The following is a 19922-nucleotide window of genomic DNA, read 5'->3' on the forward strand; positions in this document are numbered from 1 at the left end:
CCGGAACTAGACTTCGCCACTGCCTCACTCGGTCCTTTGGTCTCCCTGGTCAAGCCGAGGTCAACGAGCGACAAAGGTCAAAGGTTAACAGCAAGCAGCAAGTGTCAGAGGTTGCACCCGTGCCCGCATTGCGGCAAGACCTTTAGCCACTCGTCGCGGTTGAAGATCCACCTACGCATCCACACTGGGGAGAAGCCCTACGTCTGTGCGCTGTGCGGCAAGCGGTTCAACAACGACGGGACGTTGCGTAACCACCAGCGGGTCCACACGGAGCTGCGACTCTACAGCTGCCCCATCTGCGGCATGAGCTTTAAGGACGCCTACACATGCAGGAAGCACCAGCGTGTTCATAATGAAATGCGGCCCCATGAGTGTAGTCTTTGCGGGAAGGCATTCGCAGAGGCTGGGAAGTTAGACAAACACTTCAGGACTCATGCATCGTACATTGGATTGGATGTATGATTTTTATTTTTTTATCAGGGTTTTTTTTTTTATGTCGTTGGAGTGGATATTTGGTTCGTTAGATCTTTGACAGGCAGGCAGAAGCTTTATGATTGCTAGCAAAAGTGTGTTGGACTGGGTTAGGGTTACTGGTTTGCTCCAAGGCGAACTACTGTAAGTTTGCCAGCTAAATAACTAGAGGGTAACTATGGTAACAGAATGACAGTGGGACTTAATTTTTCACTTTCAAACGCATGTCAAACAAAAACCTGTGAGAGCAAAGTTTAACAGCTAGCCTATACAACTCTATGCACGACTACTTCTAACAATTCCAGCTGAACAGTGCAGCTTCAGAGTTTGGTAATGGAATGACCCTAAAATATCGCTGGGTTTTTTATGTTGGTAGAATTGGTAGAAATGAAGATTCAAATATATCTGCAGAAAGAGTGGGGTGTCGGCTATCATATGATACCTTGAGTTTGAAAATATCTCTTTTGGTTGTTGAGCTACAGTAGGTGAAGTGGATTTACAGAGAGAGAGAGATCCTAGCTTTAATTCAGTGTTTAGTTTTTTTCAGATTGGGTTCACTATTTAGAAAGTACACAATTTTTAGACATCCTCCCCCTATTTCAAGGCTCCGAAAGTATTGGAAAAAGTCATGGCGCTAACCCAAATAAATAGTAGTAGTCATATTTAGTATTTGGTCAACAATCCTTTGCATGATATAATTGCCTGAAGTCTGTGACCCATTGACCCCACCAGATGCTGGGTATCTTCTCTGGTGATGCTCTGCCAGGCCTGTACTGCAGACATCTTCAATATTTGATTGTTTGAGTTTTGTTTTGTTTTGAGATCTTACCATCATCATTCACTTTCCAATTAATTTGGAGCCATTTGCTTGTACTTGAGCAGACAAGATGTTTCTGTACACTTGAGAATGCATCTTGGGCATCCTTATTTTCCTCCAAACTTTCCTCTAGCAATCACTCAGGTACATGATGATGTTTGCCATGTCTGTCCACAAGACCGTTCTCCAGACCTCTGCAGGCTTTTTAGGCCCTTTTTAGCAAACTATAACCTGACCATCCCTTTTGAGGATAACTAGTGATTTGCATCTTGTAATGAAGCCTCGGTAGTTGGGCTGGGGTATTCTGCAGATGGTAGTTTCTGACACATTCACGCCTAAAAGAGTATTCCTGTTCTGTGGGACAGTTTTTATTTTATTTTATTTTTAAATAATTTTTCGGTCTTCCATTGTAATAATAATAATAGTTTTATTTCCAATGCAATCCAAACTTATCAGTCAATTGGTATATTTTGCTCTAGGCAAGGGGTCCACCATAGACGGTGACCCTGGAGCAATTAGGGGTTCAGAGCCTTGCTCAAGGACACCTCGACACATGGGCAGCCAGGGTTCGAACCACCCAGCTGCCTACCTTGCGATCATTAGATGCCGGCTCTACCTCCTGAGCCACAGCCGCCCCTGTAGAAGTCTTCCTTGGCCAACCAGTCCATTTGCGATTGCTGAGCCCACAAGCTTTTTTTTTTTTTTTTTTTATGATTTTGGTCTAAGGTTTTGGCTATGTTTCTGATTGTTTTTTTTTTTATTCTCATAATGGCTTCCTGCATTTCCCCAAATGTTAGATTCTTAGCTTTCATTTGACACCCAATTTAATGTGCTCTGATGAATTTCACAACATGGGTCCTTTTACACAGAGCCTCCCTAGAGTCATTTACATGTATCTACTCTTACCAATTCTTTGCTAGCCAATGTAAAGTTGTCACCCGTCTCCAGTTTCCTTAACAATCTGCAGTTTGTGACTTATGGACTTGTGATAGTGTATATGACCTACACATTTGACACACATGTTTGAGTGTGTGTGTGCGCATCTCTTCCTCCAAAGGGCAACCCTATCCCAGTCTGTCACTTCAGGGTTCTTATTGATTGTTGAACATGAACGGTATTGATCCTTGAACCTCCAGCTTCGGGAGCCCAGCAGCCAGGAGACCAGTAACCTTACAGGCAGGATGATGATGGACAGTTATGAATGCACATAATTGGGACGGTCATAATGTGTGTTGACACTTCAGGAGCGAGAACTGTGCCAGTAGGGCTGTGATCTGGGATTGTCGGATTCTCTGTTAGCTGCCTCCCTCCTCATGGTGTGTAGTGGAACATCTAACACGTGCATGCACCAGTTGTATTTACAAAATAAATTCAATAGGATCCATTAAAGTCTAACTCTCTACTCCTTTATTCAAATCTATATATTGTCGAGCAATTAGTTATTGTTATTGACTAAGTAAATGTGTTTGATGTCACTGCAACTGGAGGTCTGTTCCGGTGTTGTAGTGGCATAAAGAGAAGAGTAATGCACTCATGTAACCACCAGGGGGCAGGAGAGAGATATTCAACAGTTCAGTTGATCACAGATCAACAATGTCTCACAAAAACATAGTCTGTAAAAGTCTATTATACAGTATTGCATTCCAAATTTATTGTACATAAAACACCTGATATAAATGTAAGAACAACAACCTTGAAAAGCACGACAATATACTTGTATACAGCCATTGAACACCATAGTATAAACCCACATTCATACATTCAGTCGTGCATTAAGAAAAGGGGTCATTATTAGAGGAATGTGACAGTCAACAAAAACAGTAATACAGGGTAATCACCTCAATGATGAATTAAGTATTGAATAAAAATGTCAATAATAGAATGTCGACAGTTTGGTGCAAGGTATTATTAAGTTGAGTAGGCGACAAGAAACATAATGGTATTATTATTATTGCATCATGCAACAAAATGGAAGAACCAGCTCTATTTATATTATCATCAATATATTGCCATATATGGGATGCAGTCAATGTTCAGTGTCAAAAAATAAACAGGATCGACCCTATAACAGATATTGTATTTCTGCCAAGGCATTTTATCATTGATATCCATTTGTTACAATATTTATATGGTCATGTAAGAAAGAGAAAAGAAATAGTCAACCCATTAGATCAAAAGAGAAGAACATCTCTAAAGGAAATTAACCCATACTGAAGAGCAGAGAAAAGCGTGCAGATGAAATCGGAGGTATGATGTTGAGCTGTGAATGTCTTACAAGGTCATAAGGGAGAAAGAAAAAACGCAGTGACAAACGTATCCATCCAACATCCAACATATAGGGGTTATATAGAAAACTGCACCACAATCATAAAATGACCACATTTTTTTATGATAGTGAAAGCTCAATGCTTAACATTTCTCCCATGCCTCGTTGACTTTGTGACCAGCATGCAAATCCAGTGATCCAATCTAATGGCGCTTTTAGATGGGTTTTCAATCACTCTTGTGCTAGTTTTATGAATCCGCCCTATAGACATTGTAACATTTGTATACCCTGTTTCTCTTGTCAATTGCCAGCCACCACCACTGAAGAGCCAATAGGTGTGCTGTGTGACTTAGTCGTGGCACAGGGATCTTGGGAGCTCACTGGTCAGTATGTGCCATCTCTCCACCCGTTGGCCCTTGTTCTTAAGACAGTCCATCCAATGGCGGAGAGTGTCTCCTTGTGAGTGACGGCTCAGACACAGTCCACCTGCCAAGGACACTGATGTTATCATCTGAAATTGAACCATTTGAAGTATCAATCTGTTCTTTTGCTTCTGATCACAGGTGCTGCCTGTATACTTGTATCTTCCATGGTTTAATGTGTTAGTAACACTGTATCTTGTGTTGTCAAAGTTCTTGAAAACAGTTTCATTCACTTGGAATGTTCACTGTATTTTAAAGGGGCAATCTGGAACAACAACAAAGTGGTCACTTGGCCACTTTCTTTGGTAAACAGCTGAGGGATGGGGATGGAGAAATGTTACCACTCTCATAGACCGAGCTGGATTCATTAACAGATTAAAATGATAGTTTTAACAATGTTTGAAGCTTTTTTTTACATTGTTTACAATGGAACAACAATGGAGTAAAACAAGTTTATATTTTGGTTTCTGATGGGGTAAGATAGTTGTAACAAAGTTCATGAGTCATTTATAAGTTATAAGAAGTTATATTCTTCAAGAATCAATGGCTGATCCCAGACTGCTCCTTTACAGACAGGCAGGGTGTCACAGCTCATAAGAGCGACACTGTAGGTTGAATCAGTTTAAACACAATCAATTCACCTATGCATTCTGAGTGAAACCACAGAGCAGGAACCTTTATCTGCACTTGATTGAATCAGGGCCTATGTTTAGTGGGCCTTGTGCACACGGGTATGGAGGATCCAATTCTTGTATTGCAGCGGTGTGTGTGAATATCTGTCTTCTTACATTCATTCATTCAAGTCTATAAGCTCATGCCTTCATTTGCAACTATAACTAACTATAATCATAAATGACTTGATTGATGTGATACACATAGGTTTTTATAATTATCTCATGATACAATATATTCTGTATGAACAGCACAAAAATATGTCTGTGACATAGAGGCAATATCACGTGTCAGAGCCAAAGTTACATAGAGACATTCATCAGTAAAGAATCTCACCTATGAAGTCGTTAGAGCGGCCCAAGTCATAGTCCCAGACGGTAACCTCCAGCGTCTTATTGGCCAGCTCTGAGAGGGAGATCTCGTAGAAGAACTCCTATGTGGGAGCCGGGAATGCGGCATGACAAGGATACATTGAATGGATAATTCATATAGGTGTATAAATCTCCCAAAAATATGGAATATCCAGCTCTCCAAATTAAGAGACCACTACAAAATGATCAGTTTCTCTGATTTTACTATTTAACATTTTAACTATTTAACTATTAACATTTCTACCAAATTCCAAATAAAAATATTGTAATTTAGAGCAATTATTTGCAGAAAATGATAACAAAAAATATGCTGTGTTTTCAGACCTCGAATAATGCAAAGTAAACAAGTTCATATTACTTTTTAAACAGCACAATACTAATGTTTTAACTTAGGAACAGTTCCGAAATTAATATTTGGAGGAATAACCCTGATTTTCAATCATAGCTGTCATGCGTCTTGGCATGCTCTCCACCTGTCTTTAACATTGATGTTGGGTGACTTTAGGTCACTCCTGGCAAAGAAATTCAAGCGGCTAGGCTTTGTTTGAAGGCTTCTGACCATATATCTTCCTCTTGATCACATTCCAGAGGTTTTCAACAGGGTTCAGGTCTGGAGATTGGACTGGCTATGACAGGGTCTTGATCTGGTGGTCCTCCATCCACACCTTGATTGACCTGGCTGTGTGGCATGGAGCGTTGTCCTACTGGAAAAAAAACAATCCTCAGAGTTGGGGAAAATTGTCAGAGCAGAAGGAAACAATTTTTCTTCCAGGACAACCTTGTACATGGCTTGATTCATGTGTCCTTCACAAAGACAATTATCTGTCCGATAACCCTAACCCTACATTTCACAGCTGGTCCTACTGCAAGTGACCACAGCAGTAGTTTTTAGACTTTTCCTTGTTAAATAAGATTGGGTTCAGGTGATCACCTAATCAGCACCTCACTCAGGTACGAAGGAGGTGTGCCTGTGTTGGAATTCAACAGACACTGGAATGGAATGGCTGCCATACATGAAAATTAGTGGAGGATCGATGATAGTGTCTGGGGGTGCTTCAATAAGGCTGGAATCTGGCAGATCTGTCTTTGTGAAGGACACATGAATCAAGTCACGTACAAGGTTGTCCTGGAAGAAAACTCTTCCTTCTGCTCTGACAATGTTCCCCAAATCTGAGGATAGTTTTTTTTCCAGTAGGACAACGCTCCATGCCACTCAGCCAGGTCAATCAAGGTGTGGATGTTGTCAGTAGTTTATAGAATGAAACAGAAATGTTCATTTTACTCAAACACATACCTATAAATAGTAAAACCAGAGAAACTGATCATTTTGCAGTGGTCTCTTGTTTTTTTCCAGAGCTGTAAAAAAATAAAATATATATACACACACACACACACACATTAATAATAGATGGACTTTAGGTAACATTTCAGAGTGGAGGACCAAGAGTAAGTCCTAAGGTTAAGGTTGCAGGTAGTCTTAATGCTGGGGCTAGAGTTAGGGTTGGAGCTAAGGTTAAGGTTGTAGGTAGTCTTAATGCTGGAGCTCAGGTGACAGTGGCCCACCACAGAAAAGAATAACCTGGAACACACATTTTCTATTCACTCCCTATCCACTTGTTTGCATAAAACATACATTGATGTAAATGAAGGGTTTGTGCAAAAAGCTGGCTTGCACATTACGTGAACAAGCTTATTTGTCCGTTGTTCATATATGGAGGGTGATGCATTCCTTATCATTGACAAAAAATGTAGAAACCCCTTTGTTTAAAAAAACTAAAAAAACAATGGTCAATTTAAAGTGGGGATAACTTTTTTGGATATCCATAAAGCCAGGCCTGCACAAACTTAAACGACTGCTGTGATGTTATTTGCGTCCCTGACCTCCATCATCCTACTGCCAATGCTGAGCAGTGTTGTTTGGCTAGAGGAACACCAACAATCTGGCCTGGCACCAAGGCTGCACTGAAGCACTGAATGAACATCACTGTGGCTTAGTGGGGACTCATCAGATCTCAAGTACAGCTAGAGCTGTGTCGAGGGTTACTGAAAACACAGATGCTACCATAGTATGACAGATAGGTGAGACCAATATGTCATTGACAATCAGAGACAAGTGGGGACTAAAGCCATCAGATAGAGCCCACGGAGGGCCGTGTTTACACGTTGACTATACTTAGAGGTAAATGAGGCTGAAAGAGGTGTTCGTAGGTTTCAGACTGGACAACGCTCGCAATAATCCCTAGAGACACATCACACAGGTTTAGATTACTCTGAGTGAATGCAGTAGAAATAAAAGGCATGATTGGTTCTGAACACCCACGCTCAAGAGGGAGAGAAAGACAGAGAGAAAGAAATACAGAGACGGTGAGGAAGTGAGATACAAGGACCTACTGATGGATGTCTGTTAATATGTTTATGTGTCTGTTTGCAAACAATAAGTCCTGTTATGAGATATTTTCACAATCGCTCTGCCCTTCATTTGCTATATGTGGGCTTGAGTGGGCTCTTCAACACTTCAACTTTCGTAATATGAAAAAGAAAAGAAAAGAAAAACACAGTTTAAAAAAAAAGAAAAGAAAATAAGCTTTTTGATCATTTGCATGACATGCAGACTGTTTCACCAGACCATGTCACATATTTTATTTTAAGTTAATATTTGTATAACACCGATCATACGTCTGGTTGTGCCATTAAAGCAAAGATTAAGAAATTAAACTGGAAACAGAGCCATAGATCTTGAAGACAATGGCAAAGGGAATACACAGCACTGACATAGATTGTGTGTGTGTTTGTGTGTGTGTGTGTGGGGGGGGGTTGAGATATTGGACTGGACATCTCATTATCATGGACCCTGAGAGAGAGCATTGAGACACACACTCAGACAGCTTGGCGGGCCAACAGGGGTCCTACCTCATTGAATTCGGGGTTAAGGGTCTTTTTAATCACCGCTGTTTTGTGTTTGGATTTCTTCTGTATGTCAGGCTTCAGATATCTGTGTGTGAGAGAGAGAAGGAGTGAAAGAGGGTGGGGGCTGTGGGGCAATTGGCAGTACCATACTGTACACACATGCACTCAATCCCTTGAATAGATGCGCACAGGTTTGTGGTCTCTTGCCTTGGAGGTGACATCCCACTGACTCAGATGGCATTTTGATTAATTTCCTAAGCTGTTCCCTCACATATATTCACACTCCCACCGACACACATGCACATTATACACAAACACGCAGCGAGAGACATGGCTTTGATCGTTGTGAGAGACTGAGGGAGAGAGTGACAGTGTGTGTGTGTGTGGGGGGGGGGGGGCTCTTGTCTGTTCCTGTGCCATTTTGCCTAAGGAGGAATAATTGCTTTGGAACAGTTATTTCAATAGATGACATGAGGAAAAAATAGAGAGGAACATGAGGAGAAGAAAGAGGTGATCTATTGCATTCTTTATTACACCTTCTCCCTCGCCACCCACTGTCCAATTAAAGTGAACGATGGCATCTTGGGGCTCTATTCCATTTCAGTCAGTAGACCCCTCACTGGACCCCTAGGATAGGCACGCAAGCCAGGGGTGCCAGTCTTACCCTGTGAGGGACAATGCAGGTCGAGGCTTTTGTTCCAGTAGCATACCTGATTGATTCAACAAATCAACCAATAATGCAGTAGGACGTCAGAGATACAAACACCCGGAGAATGGAGATCTTTTGGATTCCTGTAGCTTTGAAATTAACTTAACAACCATACCAAATCTTTCCAAAGTTGTAAATGCGTACATGTAATTTCAGACAATTTAAACAGATTTAATTTTAAACAAGCGCTCCTTCTTTATTCACTGCTCCACACGTTAGCATCATGCTATAAACTTTAAAAGGCCATCTACGTCATGCTAAGAGAAACCTATTTTTGGTGTTCATCAAAAGTTCTGGTTGGTAATTGCCTGTTGGCTTGAGTAAGTAAGTAAGTAAGTAAAGCTTTATTTATATAGCACCTTTCATACAAGAAATGCAGCTCAAAGAGCTTTACAACAGGAATAAGAACATAAAGTGAATAAAAAACATAACTTATACATGCATAGAATGAATATAAAAGCAGGGGAAAACAGTAAAAAGAAAAGGTAAAGATCTAACTTTCCATATCCCTTTCATCTCCCTACCTTACACAGTCTTTCTGTACTTCCCACTGGCTTTCCACCAGCACCACAAACATCAGTTTTTGGAAAAGGTCTGTCTCAGTCTCTGTGTACGTTCTCAGTCTCTGTATACGTTCTCAGTCTCTGTGTACGTTCTCAGTCTCTGTGTACGTTCCCAGTCTCTGTGTACGTTCTCAGTCTCTGCTAGACCTTGCACCAAAAATCCAACTACTCAGCCAGTATCAACATTACAGTTTCTTTCTTTTGCACACCTCTTTCAACTAGTCAGTCTGTGTATGTGAATATAAGAGCAGGGGGAAACGAAAAGGTAAAGAAAATACAAGAAAATACAAGAAAAATAAATTTTAAAAAGGGCTAGTTGATAAAACATTTAAAGTCAGGGGTGCAAACTGGCGATGGTCCAAAAACGTGACACTTTTTTTTTTGCCCGTAGATGGTTAGCTCTAGCATTAACAGTGGTCTAACAATGATGCATGTGTAAGTAGCGATGGCCCTGACCTTAACACCCTCATAATTAATGTAAGCAACCTGTTCTCAAAATAATTATGCGGGTTCCTGCAGGTTTCAACAAGTTACATTTAAGACCTTTATAAGACCACTTTTAATAGATTTTAAGACCTATTGAGCAAGTATTGGTATTAGACTCACATTCGTTGATTCTTTTCATTAGCAATGCTGGGTGATCTGTTCTGTTGCATATAGAACAATGATAATGTAAGTTAGCCTACTCTATCAATTTCTTGATTCATTTCCATTGCTTCTCAACACATTACTAGATATAATAGCATAAATAACAGAATAAACTCACACACTTACTTACACTGCATAGCCTACATACTGAGATATGGCACACACACACACACCTCTCACAGGAGGGCCACACACACACACACACACACACACACACGCTATATTTACTAAAACACACACACCGTTGCTACCACTGCAAGTTTGAAGAAATTCTAACTTCACATGCCTACAGTCAAATCGCCTCCTACGGCGATTATCGTATCGTGGCCTCTTGTCTTATCATTTCACGTGGCAAAATATCGGGGTTTTGGGCGCAACTTAACCAATGTCACACGAGCAATAAGTGTGCAAGTTTTGTTTTATATGTTGTCTCTCATCCGCACGCGTCGTATTCCCACGCAGTGGGTCTGGCGACAATAATACATTTTCCATTTAATAAATGTTTATTTTGAAAGTCTCGCCCTGTGTCTGATCCTGATGTTATAGAAGCAGCGTAGCAGCAGGGTAGAAGCGAGGTAAAGGGGGACGCGAGACAGTCTCGGGCAGCGTTCGTTAATTCGCTCTGAGAGCGCCGGAGGGCACACTGGGCTCAACGTCATAAAGGGACCATGTAATTTGATTGGACAAGAGGCATTCCATGACTGCTGATCAGATTTCCAGAGCGAATTTACGAACGCAGCCTAGGGCAAACCACTCGCCAACTCGTTTTTTTCATAACATGAAACTTTAAGTTGTAAAGTACCCACTATAATAAACAACAGTTTAACGATCTCTAAATACTTATAACAGTGGCGGCTGGTGTCAAAAATTTTGGGTGGGGCACAGCAGTGTGGCGGGGGGGTCCTCTTTCGCGTGCACGATTTTTTTCCGCGTGCACGCGCATAAAACACGCACTGGCATTACAACCACTGTATAATTTCAACTTTCACCCTTAAAATGACCGTGTGGGCCATGGAGAAGTTACCCTGTCAACTACAGACACTGAGGTGGAAGAGTGACCGGTCTATGGACGTCAGTACGGTCCAATACCCAGTGTCAGACAAGGAGGAAGTCTAGTCAACAAGGCTAGTACAGGCCTCACAGCTACACTCAGGTTAATAAAGGTAGCAGATGAATATGTGTACTATGTGTCTGTGTGACATGGCTACATCAATGAGCAGAGATGAATGCTGCAGTCAGTAGTACAGTAACTATCTATTTCATAGACACATGATGGATGATGATGGAGAGTGATGGTGGTCAACACATCACAGCAGGTCAACACATTCAATGATGTATCACAACCAGACCATGTCAGAAACACAACCAGACCATGTCAGAAACACAACCAGACCATGTCAGAAACACAACCAGACCATGTCAGAAACACAACCAGACCATGTCTGTATCACAACCAGACCATGTCAGAAACACAACCAGACCATGTCAGAAACACAACCAGACCATGTCAGAAACACAACCAGACCATGTCTGTATCACAACCAGACCATGTCAGAAACACAACCAGACCATGTCAGAAACACAACCAGACCATGTCTGTATCACAACCAGACCATGTCAGAAACACAACCAGACCATGTCAGAAACACAACCAGACCATGTCAGAAACACAACCAGACCATGTCTGTATCACAACCAGACCATGTCAGAAACACAACCAGACCATGTCAGAAACACAACCAGACCATGTCAGAAACACAACCAGACCATGTCAGAAACACAACCAGACCATGTCAGAAACACAACCAGACCATGACTGTAACACAACCAGACCATGTCTGTAACACAACCAGACCATGTCAGAAACACAACCAGACCATGACTGTAACACAACCAGACCATGTCAGAAACACAACCAGACCATGTCTGTAACACAACCAGACCATGACTGTAACACAACCAGACCATGACTGTAACACAACCAGACCATGACTGTAACACAACCAGACCATGTCAGAAACACAACCAGACCATGTCTGTAACACAACCAGACCATGTCTGTAACACAACCAGACCATGTCAGAAACACAACCAGACCATGTCTGTAACACAACCAGACCATGTCAGAAACACAACCAGACCATGACTGTAACACAACCAGACCATGTCAGAAACACAACCAGACCATGTCTGTAACACAACCAGACCATGACTGTAACACAACCAGACCATGTCAGAAACACAACCAGACCATGTCAGAAACACAACCAGACCATGTCAGAAACACAACCAGACCATGTCTGTAACACAACCAGACCATGACTGTAACACAACCAGACCATGTCTGTAACACAACCAGACCATGTCAGAAACACAACCAGACCATGTCTGTAACACAACCAGACCATGTCTGTAACACAACCAGACCATGTCAGAAACACAACCAGACCATGTCTGTAACACAACCAGACCATGTCAGAAACACAACCAGACCATGTCAGAAACACAACAATGCATCAGCTGAGTTAAAGAAAACCAACTCTTACCTTTGATGACAGAACATGAGCCGTGTTTACCCGTACCTCCGCCTTGCCCCGCGCATATTGCTATGAATAGTTCGAAGATAGGTGCTTGCACGTTAGGTGCAAGGCTGCTTGGTTAACCCATTAGCGGGAACATTATTAGTTGCACAAAATAGGCTGATTTAATTGACCATGAACATCAGAGACAGACATTACGAATGTTCATTTAAAATACTCCGGAAGCCCGAAGTCCGGAAAACCGGAAGTCGGGAGTCCTCAGCATAATGCATTGTCTGCAATACAACCGGAGATTTCTTGGCCAGGGCGCACAAATGTGCGCCCTCGTTTTAGGTGGATTGGTTACCCTAGCCGAGATGGTCTTCGTGACATTTCACAATCACAAACACAGGGCTCTCAAGTCTCACGCATTGGGCGTGAGACACACGCGGCGTGTGAGTGTGTGAACGGGTTGAAACTTGAGAGCCCTGCAAACATATATGTACAAAAACTCACTTAAGTATAAAACACCGCTAAAATACTGCTTCTCTTCAAATCACTGCATGACACTTTGAGGTCAATGCATTAGTTTTTTTTGTGAACTACCGTAATAACCCCAAATGGCTAGGGAGTGCAACTTCTCTGCTTTCAGAAACTGTTGGATATTTTTCGATTGCACTAGTTCAAGAATTACGATAGTTTGAACGAACCCTGTAAAATCCTGTTGAGAAGTTATCGCAACATAGAAATAACTTCTATGTTATTTTATGTTATTACTTCTTATGTTTCTACTTCCATCTTAAGACCTTTTTATTTCAACTGCAGCAGAGTTTATGTGACTTGGATGAGATGACCTTATTAGCATCAGAGTTTAGTCTGAGATCACTCACTATTTTAGTAAGAGCAGTTTCAGTGCTGTGATATGTTCTAAAACCTGATTGAAATTCCTCCATGACATTATTTTCTTTGAGAAAGGAGTTTATTTGTAGTGAAACTTCCTTCTCAAGTATCTTACTAATGAATGTGAGGTTCGATATCGGTCTGTAGTTTTTCAGTGCATCGGCGTCGAGGTTGGGTTTCTTTAATAGCGGTCTTACAACAGCTGTTTTGTAGGCATCTGGGAAGATGCCTGTTTGAAGTGACGTATTTATGATCTTCAGCACATGATTTGAGACACTATCAAACACCCGCTTGAAGAATGCTGTTGGTATAGGGTCAAGGCAGGAGGTGGAGGAATTAGATTTAGAGACAGTGTTACAGAGGTCCAGTAGTGTAATACAGGTGAATTCACTCATAGTTGCTGCTTTTGTTTTCCTGAGGTCGACTATATTTGCGTCAGGGGTGATGCTGGCTCTAATAGATGTTATTTTATTATTAAAAAACAGTGCAAGCTCTTCACATTTTGTTGCTGACGGAGGCGGAGGGGGGGGGGGGGGGTAGTGTTGATGAGCTTGTCAATAGTAGAGAATAACACTCTAGAGTTACTAGCGTTTTCTGTAATAATCATGGAGAAGTAATCCTTTCTAGCAAGGCGTATTGTTTTGTCATCGTGTCTTTGTAAATATCACAGTGGACTGTGAGCCTAGTCTTCCTCCATTTTCTTTCAGCTGCCCGACATTTCCTCTTGCTGTCATTAACACTGGTATTGCTCAACCAAGGGGAGATTCTATCAGTTGCCCGCTTCCTAACCTTTAGGGGCGCAGTAATATCTAACGTAGTTGATAGTGTACTGTGTAAATTTAGGGCCATCTCATGTAAACAGTATTCGTCGCTGCATGGCATTGATCTCATAATGTTAGAAAACTGTGTTTCAGCATTGGTGTCAAAGGCCGTGTTCACACTTGACTTCTTTTTTTAGAAAAAAGCGCAGCCTTCACCGCCTTTTCCCCAGAATGCACTTCGCACCGGCTAGCAGCGGGCAATTTAAATCCTCCATTTTAAACCTCCATTGGCTAAAATCTATACTTTTGCCTCTACAAGTGTTAACATGTCATTTTATGAAGTTTTAATATGTTTTCCCCCCTGAAATAATAGGCGAGAAAGTAACCATATATATTCCCAAAATGTGTCCAGTTTATCAAAATAACCCGTTTATATATCTGATCTGACGTTTCTTTCCGTCTTCTGTTCGCTAGCTATATTACGGCTGCATTCGTAAATTCGCCCTGGAAATCTGATCAGCACTCATGGAATGCCTCTTGTCCAATCAAATTACGGGACGTTGAACCCAGTGTGCGCTCCGGCGCTCTCAGAGCGAATTTACGAATGCACCCTGCATTGCTTACATACCTTTGCTGACAGAAACATCGTAATATAATTACAAGTTGTAAACTGATTTGGGAGCCCAATATCTTTAGCTAGCTAAAGTAACTAGCTTACTATATTGTTGTCTTAGCAGTTGGTAAAAGAACAGGATTCAAATAAATATATCAGCAATAACATATCGTGGGCTTGCTGCAGCAAGCACAATAACAACCAACTTGAAGCTACAATATTGGGACCATTCGTGACTGACAGTCGGTCAAATACTAGGCTAATACTAAAACTAGGACACCAATAAACTTGGATTTCATGCATTTCAAGTGGCATCTTTGTAATCATGACGATCAAGGCTTCCCTTTAACTCCCCGAGGCTACGACTATTACCAAGTCTATCGCTGGGTATATTTGCAAGGTGTGTTGTGTTGAACTGGGTATATTTGCAACAGTGTTGTGGAAAATGAAGATTTCTGCCGAATGCTGCTAATACTGGAACCACGTTATGAAATACCAGTAGCAATCACCAGTTGTTCAACTGGTAGTGCTACATTGTTTTTGTCCATCTTGGTGGGTCTGACGTCTCGGAGCACCGGTAGCTAGGAAGTAGGTTACTAGGGAAGGTACACGCATACCTACTCTCCTCGTCCTGATTGGTCAGCTGTCAGAAAGGCGCTTGACATCACACAGCGCCTTTCTGAAAAGTTAAATAAATTCAACTGAAAAAGGTGGCTGCAGCTATGCTTTTCTCACGCTTTTTAAAAGGCGGCCGCCGTTTTTTTCCTTTTCCCATAGGGTTGTATGTAAAAAGGCGGTGAAGGCTGCGCTTTTTTCTAAAAAAAGTGTGAACACGGACTAAGAGTCTTTTTTGAACTACCGTTTGTATTCTAGTCTTTGTTAAGATTAGCTTAGTATCAAAAAACACACAGTAATGGTCAGAGATAGCAGGCATTACATGTACTGATACGTTATCAATGTTCAGCCCTGTTGTTATTACCAAGTCCAGGGTGTTGCCATGTTGATGTGTAGCTTGGTGTATGTGCTGTGTAAGTCCAAAACTGTCCAGTAGGTTTTGATTGATTGATTGATTGATTGAAAACCTTTATTGTCCCCAATGGGGAAATTTTGTTGTCAAACAGCTCAGTTAGGGCAGAAAACATTCAATACAGAAAACAGAAAACATTCAATAAAATACATAAAACAGTGCAGGCTCAATAAGTAAAAAGTTCCAAAAGTTCCAGCTCCAGGTCTCCCCCACCCTGCAGGGCCTGGTTGTAGAGTCGGAGTGCAGCTGGAACAAAGGACTGTCCAAATCTTTTTGTACTTTGACGGGGGAGAACAAATCTGTGGCTGAACTTGCTCCTCATCCCCACCAGCTCGCAGTACATCGGGTGGGAGGGATTGGCCAGCATGGCCGCCAGTTTTTTCCCCATCCTCTGTTCTGCCACCACCTCTAGGCTGTCCAGCCCGGTCCCCACCACAGAGCTGGCCTTCTTCACCAGTTTGTTTAGCTTCGCAGCATCCCTGGCACAGATGTTTCCACCCCAGCAGGCCACGGCGAAGAACAGAACGCTGGCAACCACCGACTGGTAAAACATTTGCAGCAGCTTGTTGCAGACACCGAAAGACCTCAGCCTTCTCAGGAAAAACAGTCTGCTCTGCCCTTTCCTGAGAAGAGCCTCGGTGTTGTCAGTCCAGTCCAGTTTGTTATTAATTTGTACTCCCAGGTACCTGTAGGAGTCCACCCTCTCGACTTCCACCCCCTTGATGGTGATGGGGGCTGGGGTCCTTCTCTTCCTCCTAAAGTCCACCACCAACTCCTTTGTTTTGCTGGTGTTAAGCAAAAGGTAGTTGGTGTCGCACCACTGCACAAAGCTCTCCACCAGGGCCCTGTACTCCTCATCCCTGTCGTCTGTGATGTAACCGACGATAGAGGAGTCATCCGAAAACTTCTGCAGGTGGCACTGGTCGGAGCTAAACTGGAAGTCGGAGGTATAGAGGGTGAAGAGAAAGGGTGACAGAACAGTTCCCTGGGGGGCACCGGTGTTGCACACCACCACCTCAGACTGACAGCCCTGCAGTCTCACATACTGACGCCTGTCTGTGAGGTAGTTGTGGATCCAAGCCGTCAGGGAGTCCTCCACACACATCACTGCTAGTTTGTCAGCCAGCAGTGATGGCTTGATAGTGTTAAATGCACTGGAGAAGTCGAAGAACATGGTCCTCACCATGCTCTGTGGCCTCTCCAGGTGTGTGTAGGCCCTGTGCAGCATGTAAATGATGGCATCCTCCACCCCCATGCTCTCCTGGTATGCAAACTGCCGGGGGTCCAGGAAGTCCTTCACCTGGGGCTTAAGGTGTTGCAGCACTAGCCTCTCCAGGATCTTCATGACCTGTGGTGTCAGGGCGACAGGTCTGTAGTCGTTTGGGGTGCTGGGCCGTCCCTTCTTTGGCACTGGGACGATGCAAGAGGTCTTCCAGAGCTGTGGCACCCTCCTCAGTCTTAGAGATAGACTGAAGAGATGTTGGAATGTGTCCGCCAGCTCTCCAGCACACACCTTCAGAACCCTGGGGTTGATGTTGTCTGGACCTCTGGACTTGTTCACATTCACCCTGGAGAGCTGCCTTCTCACCTGCTCAGATGTTATAAAGCTGTGAGTACCGGTGTCTCCAGGTGTGAAGCATGCTCCCTGGCTCCTGGTGTTGGTAAGGGGAGGCAATTGCTGCTGGGGTGTGAGGGGGTCAGGGGGAGTGGGGGCTACTGTTGCCAGGGGTGCGGTACATTGGAGAGGGGAGGAGAGGGTCGGGGGCTGTGGGGGGTGACAGGGGGATGGTTGGTCAAACCTGTTAAAGAAGCAGTTCAGGTCATCCGCCTGCTCTCGGGTCCCCTCCACCACAGTATGTGGCTGCTTGTGGCCCGTGATCTTCTTGAAACCCTTCCACACCTCCTTGGAGCTGTGGGCCACTAGCCCGCCCTCCAATTTCCTCCTGTATTCCTCTTTGGCTGCTCTCAGCTCCTTCTTCACCTCCTTCTGAGTGGCCCTGGCTCCCTCAGTGTCCCCTGCCTTAAACAGCCTCCTCTTCCTTTTCAGAAGGTTCTTGATGTTCCCATTTATCCACGAAGAGCTCAAGAGCTCTATGCTTTTGGGGTCATCCTTCTTATTAATGTGAATGTTCAAATCTCCATTCAAGATTAATCTATCAAATCTAGTGACGACAATTGAGATCAGTTCTGAAAATTCTTGCAGGAATACTGATAATGAGCATCTTGGTGGTCGATATACTGTAATGATAAGGACTGACATTTCTGCTTTGAGCTCAAGAGCATAATATTCGAACGATGTGACTTCACCCAGGTCAATGTCCTTGAAAACAAGTTTAGCTGCTGAATAAATAGCTGCAATGCCTCCTCCTTTCTTGTTTTGTCTAATTGACTGCTGAAAATTATAGTTTGGGGGGCAAGTTTCTATTATGGTCCCTAAACCTTCGGTATTGGTTAACCATGTCTCGACTAAAAATATACAATCTAGCTTATTCTTGGTTATCAGGTCATTAATCAAGAATGATTTATTTTTCAAAGCCCTGACATTAAAAAGAGCTAATTTCAGCTGCATGGACTTTGCATCACAGTTTGGATACACAGTTGTCTCACAGGTAACAGTTATTAGCCTTGATTTACGTACAGGATGTGCTGAGGGATAGTTGTAATTGTTTTGTCTAGTAGTAATCCGTGTAGGAATAGCAGAGGTGCTTATCTCTTGTTGGATGACTGTGCCCTTTCTGGATGAGAGAGTGTTCTGGGTTTTCTTTGATGGGGGTGGGGAGGGGGCGCGAGATGGGGGGGTTTGGGTGTGCGAATTGGGGGGGTAGCTAGTTTCAGGAGACAGGATGAGATGAATGCAGAGACCTGTGCATGCGTCCCCTCTGAGGGGGATGAAAGCACAGGGCATGAAGGGAGGGGGAAGTGGAAGGGTGGTGCCCGGAGGAGGCTAGGGTAGGGGCGAGGTGGCGTGTCGTGGAGGGTTGTGAAGGGGGCAGGTGGAGTATCCCAAAGAGGGGTAGAGGCCTGGGGGTTTGTCGATGGGGGGTTGGGAGTCGCTGGAACTGACGCCTCTGCGAGTTGAACAGAGGCAGGGTCCAGCGCTGTGAGGGTGGGAGAGGCCTTCTCCTTGAGGTCCCCGTCTTGTGGTGCGTCAACTGTTGACCTGTCCTTGTGGCTGGGGAGACCGGCATCTGTGGCTGAGTCGTTTGATTGTGGCCTGCCCTTGTTCTTATCTACTGTTGGGTGGTTGATGGAGTAAAGTAGGTTAGAGGTGAACAGCGCCTCTCCGGCTCTGTTGAGTCGATTCTTGCTGAAGAGGTCTCTGCATTCCCAAAATAGATTGAAATTGTCAATATAGTTTACTTCATGCAGGTGACAAGTAGTTGATAGCCATGTGCTTATTCCGAGTAGCCTGCTGAATCTGTTAACTCTCCGTCCATTTGAAGGCAGAGGACCACTAAGTATGATTCAACATTCAAGGATCTTAACAACCTTCGGAGTTTGACAAAGTCACGTTTCAGTATTTCTGATTGCTGTTTGGCTATGTCATTGGTTCCAACATGTAGAATAATCTTGTTCACATCTTCATGGGCAGACAGGATTCTGGGAATTTTTCTGTTATGTTATAAACCATCTCATCAGGGAAGCAGTATGCTTTTATGTTCCTCTTACTGCCGATATTGATATGCTTTACAGCAAAATCACCAATAATTAAAGTTGCTATTAGTCTTGTCGCATCATTACCTTGTGTTGCTTAAGCCTAGTAGCTGGCTTTAAGGTGGGCCCTGAACTAGCATTGTTAGCTTGTGCTGTAGCATTGTTAGCTTGCAGCCCCTTTAATCCAGGCTCATACAGTAGCTGTTGGGTAGCCAGTGACGGCCAGCCGGTCGCAGTACTAATCTCAGGTTGAGAATCACTGTCTGCGGGAAGCAGAGTCAAGGGCGCTGGCTTGAGTCAGTCAGTCATCTTATATTGAGACTTTTATTCATAAAGCAGGTTTCATTGGGACAACAGCCTGAACCTACAACAATACACAGGGACTCTGTAGCTTAGATGTTACCAGCGGCGATTCTACATTAGAGGCAGGGGAAGGGGCAGTGCCCGAACAGGCCACAGGTGGCGCTGTGGTGAAAGATTCTCATTACATCTAAACATTGTGGCAACATGTATTTTTATATGTAATACAAAATATTGAGACAGTAAGTGTAGAAGAACTCGCACACTGCATAAACTTTAAGAAAGACTCCTTAGAAAGAGAT

At 43.2% G+C, this 19922-nt stretch overlaps 1 protein-coding gene across 1 annotated transcript in view; it reads right to left on the reverse strand.

The window, feature by feature from the left end:
• Nucleotides 1-3903: 3903 nt before the first annotated feature.
• The window catches only part of doc2a (double C2-like domains, alpha), a gene marked incomplete at both ends in the record, with an annotated part of 125533 nt that continues 109514 nt past the window's right edge, over nucleotides 3904-19922 (reverse strand). The window contains 3 exons of the mRNA XM_080522543.1: nucleotides 3904-4040; nucleotides 4985-5081; nucleotides 7930-8011. Coding sequence (XP_080378669.1) covers nucleotides 3904-4040; nucleotides 4985-5081; nucleotides 7930-8011 — 316 coding nt within the window. The remainder of the gene's footprint in view (nucleotides 4041-4984; nucleotides 5082-7929; nucleotides 8012-19922) is intronic.

This window comes from Nansenia antarctica (genome assembly GCF_963989245.1).
Source record: "Nansenia antarctica genome assembly, chromosome: 2".
Classification (NCBI taxonomy): domain Eukaryota; kingdom Metazoa; phylum Chordata; class Actinopteri; order Argentiniformes; family Microstomatidae; genus Nansenia; species Nansenia antarctica.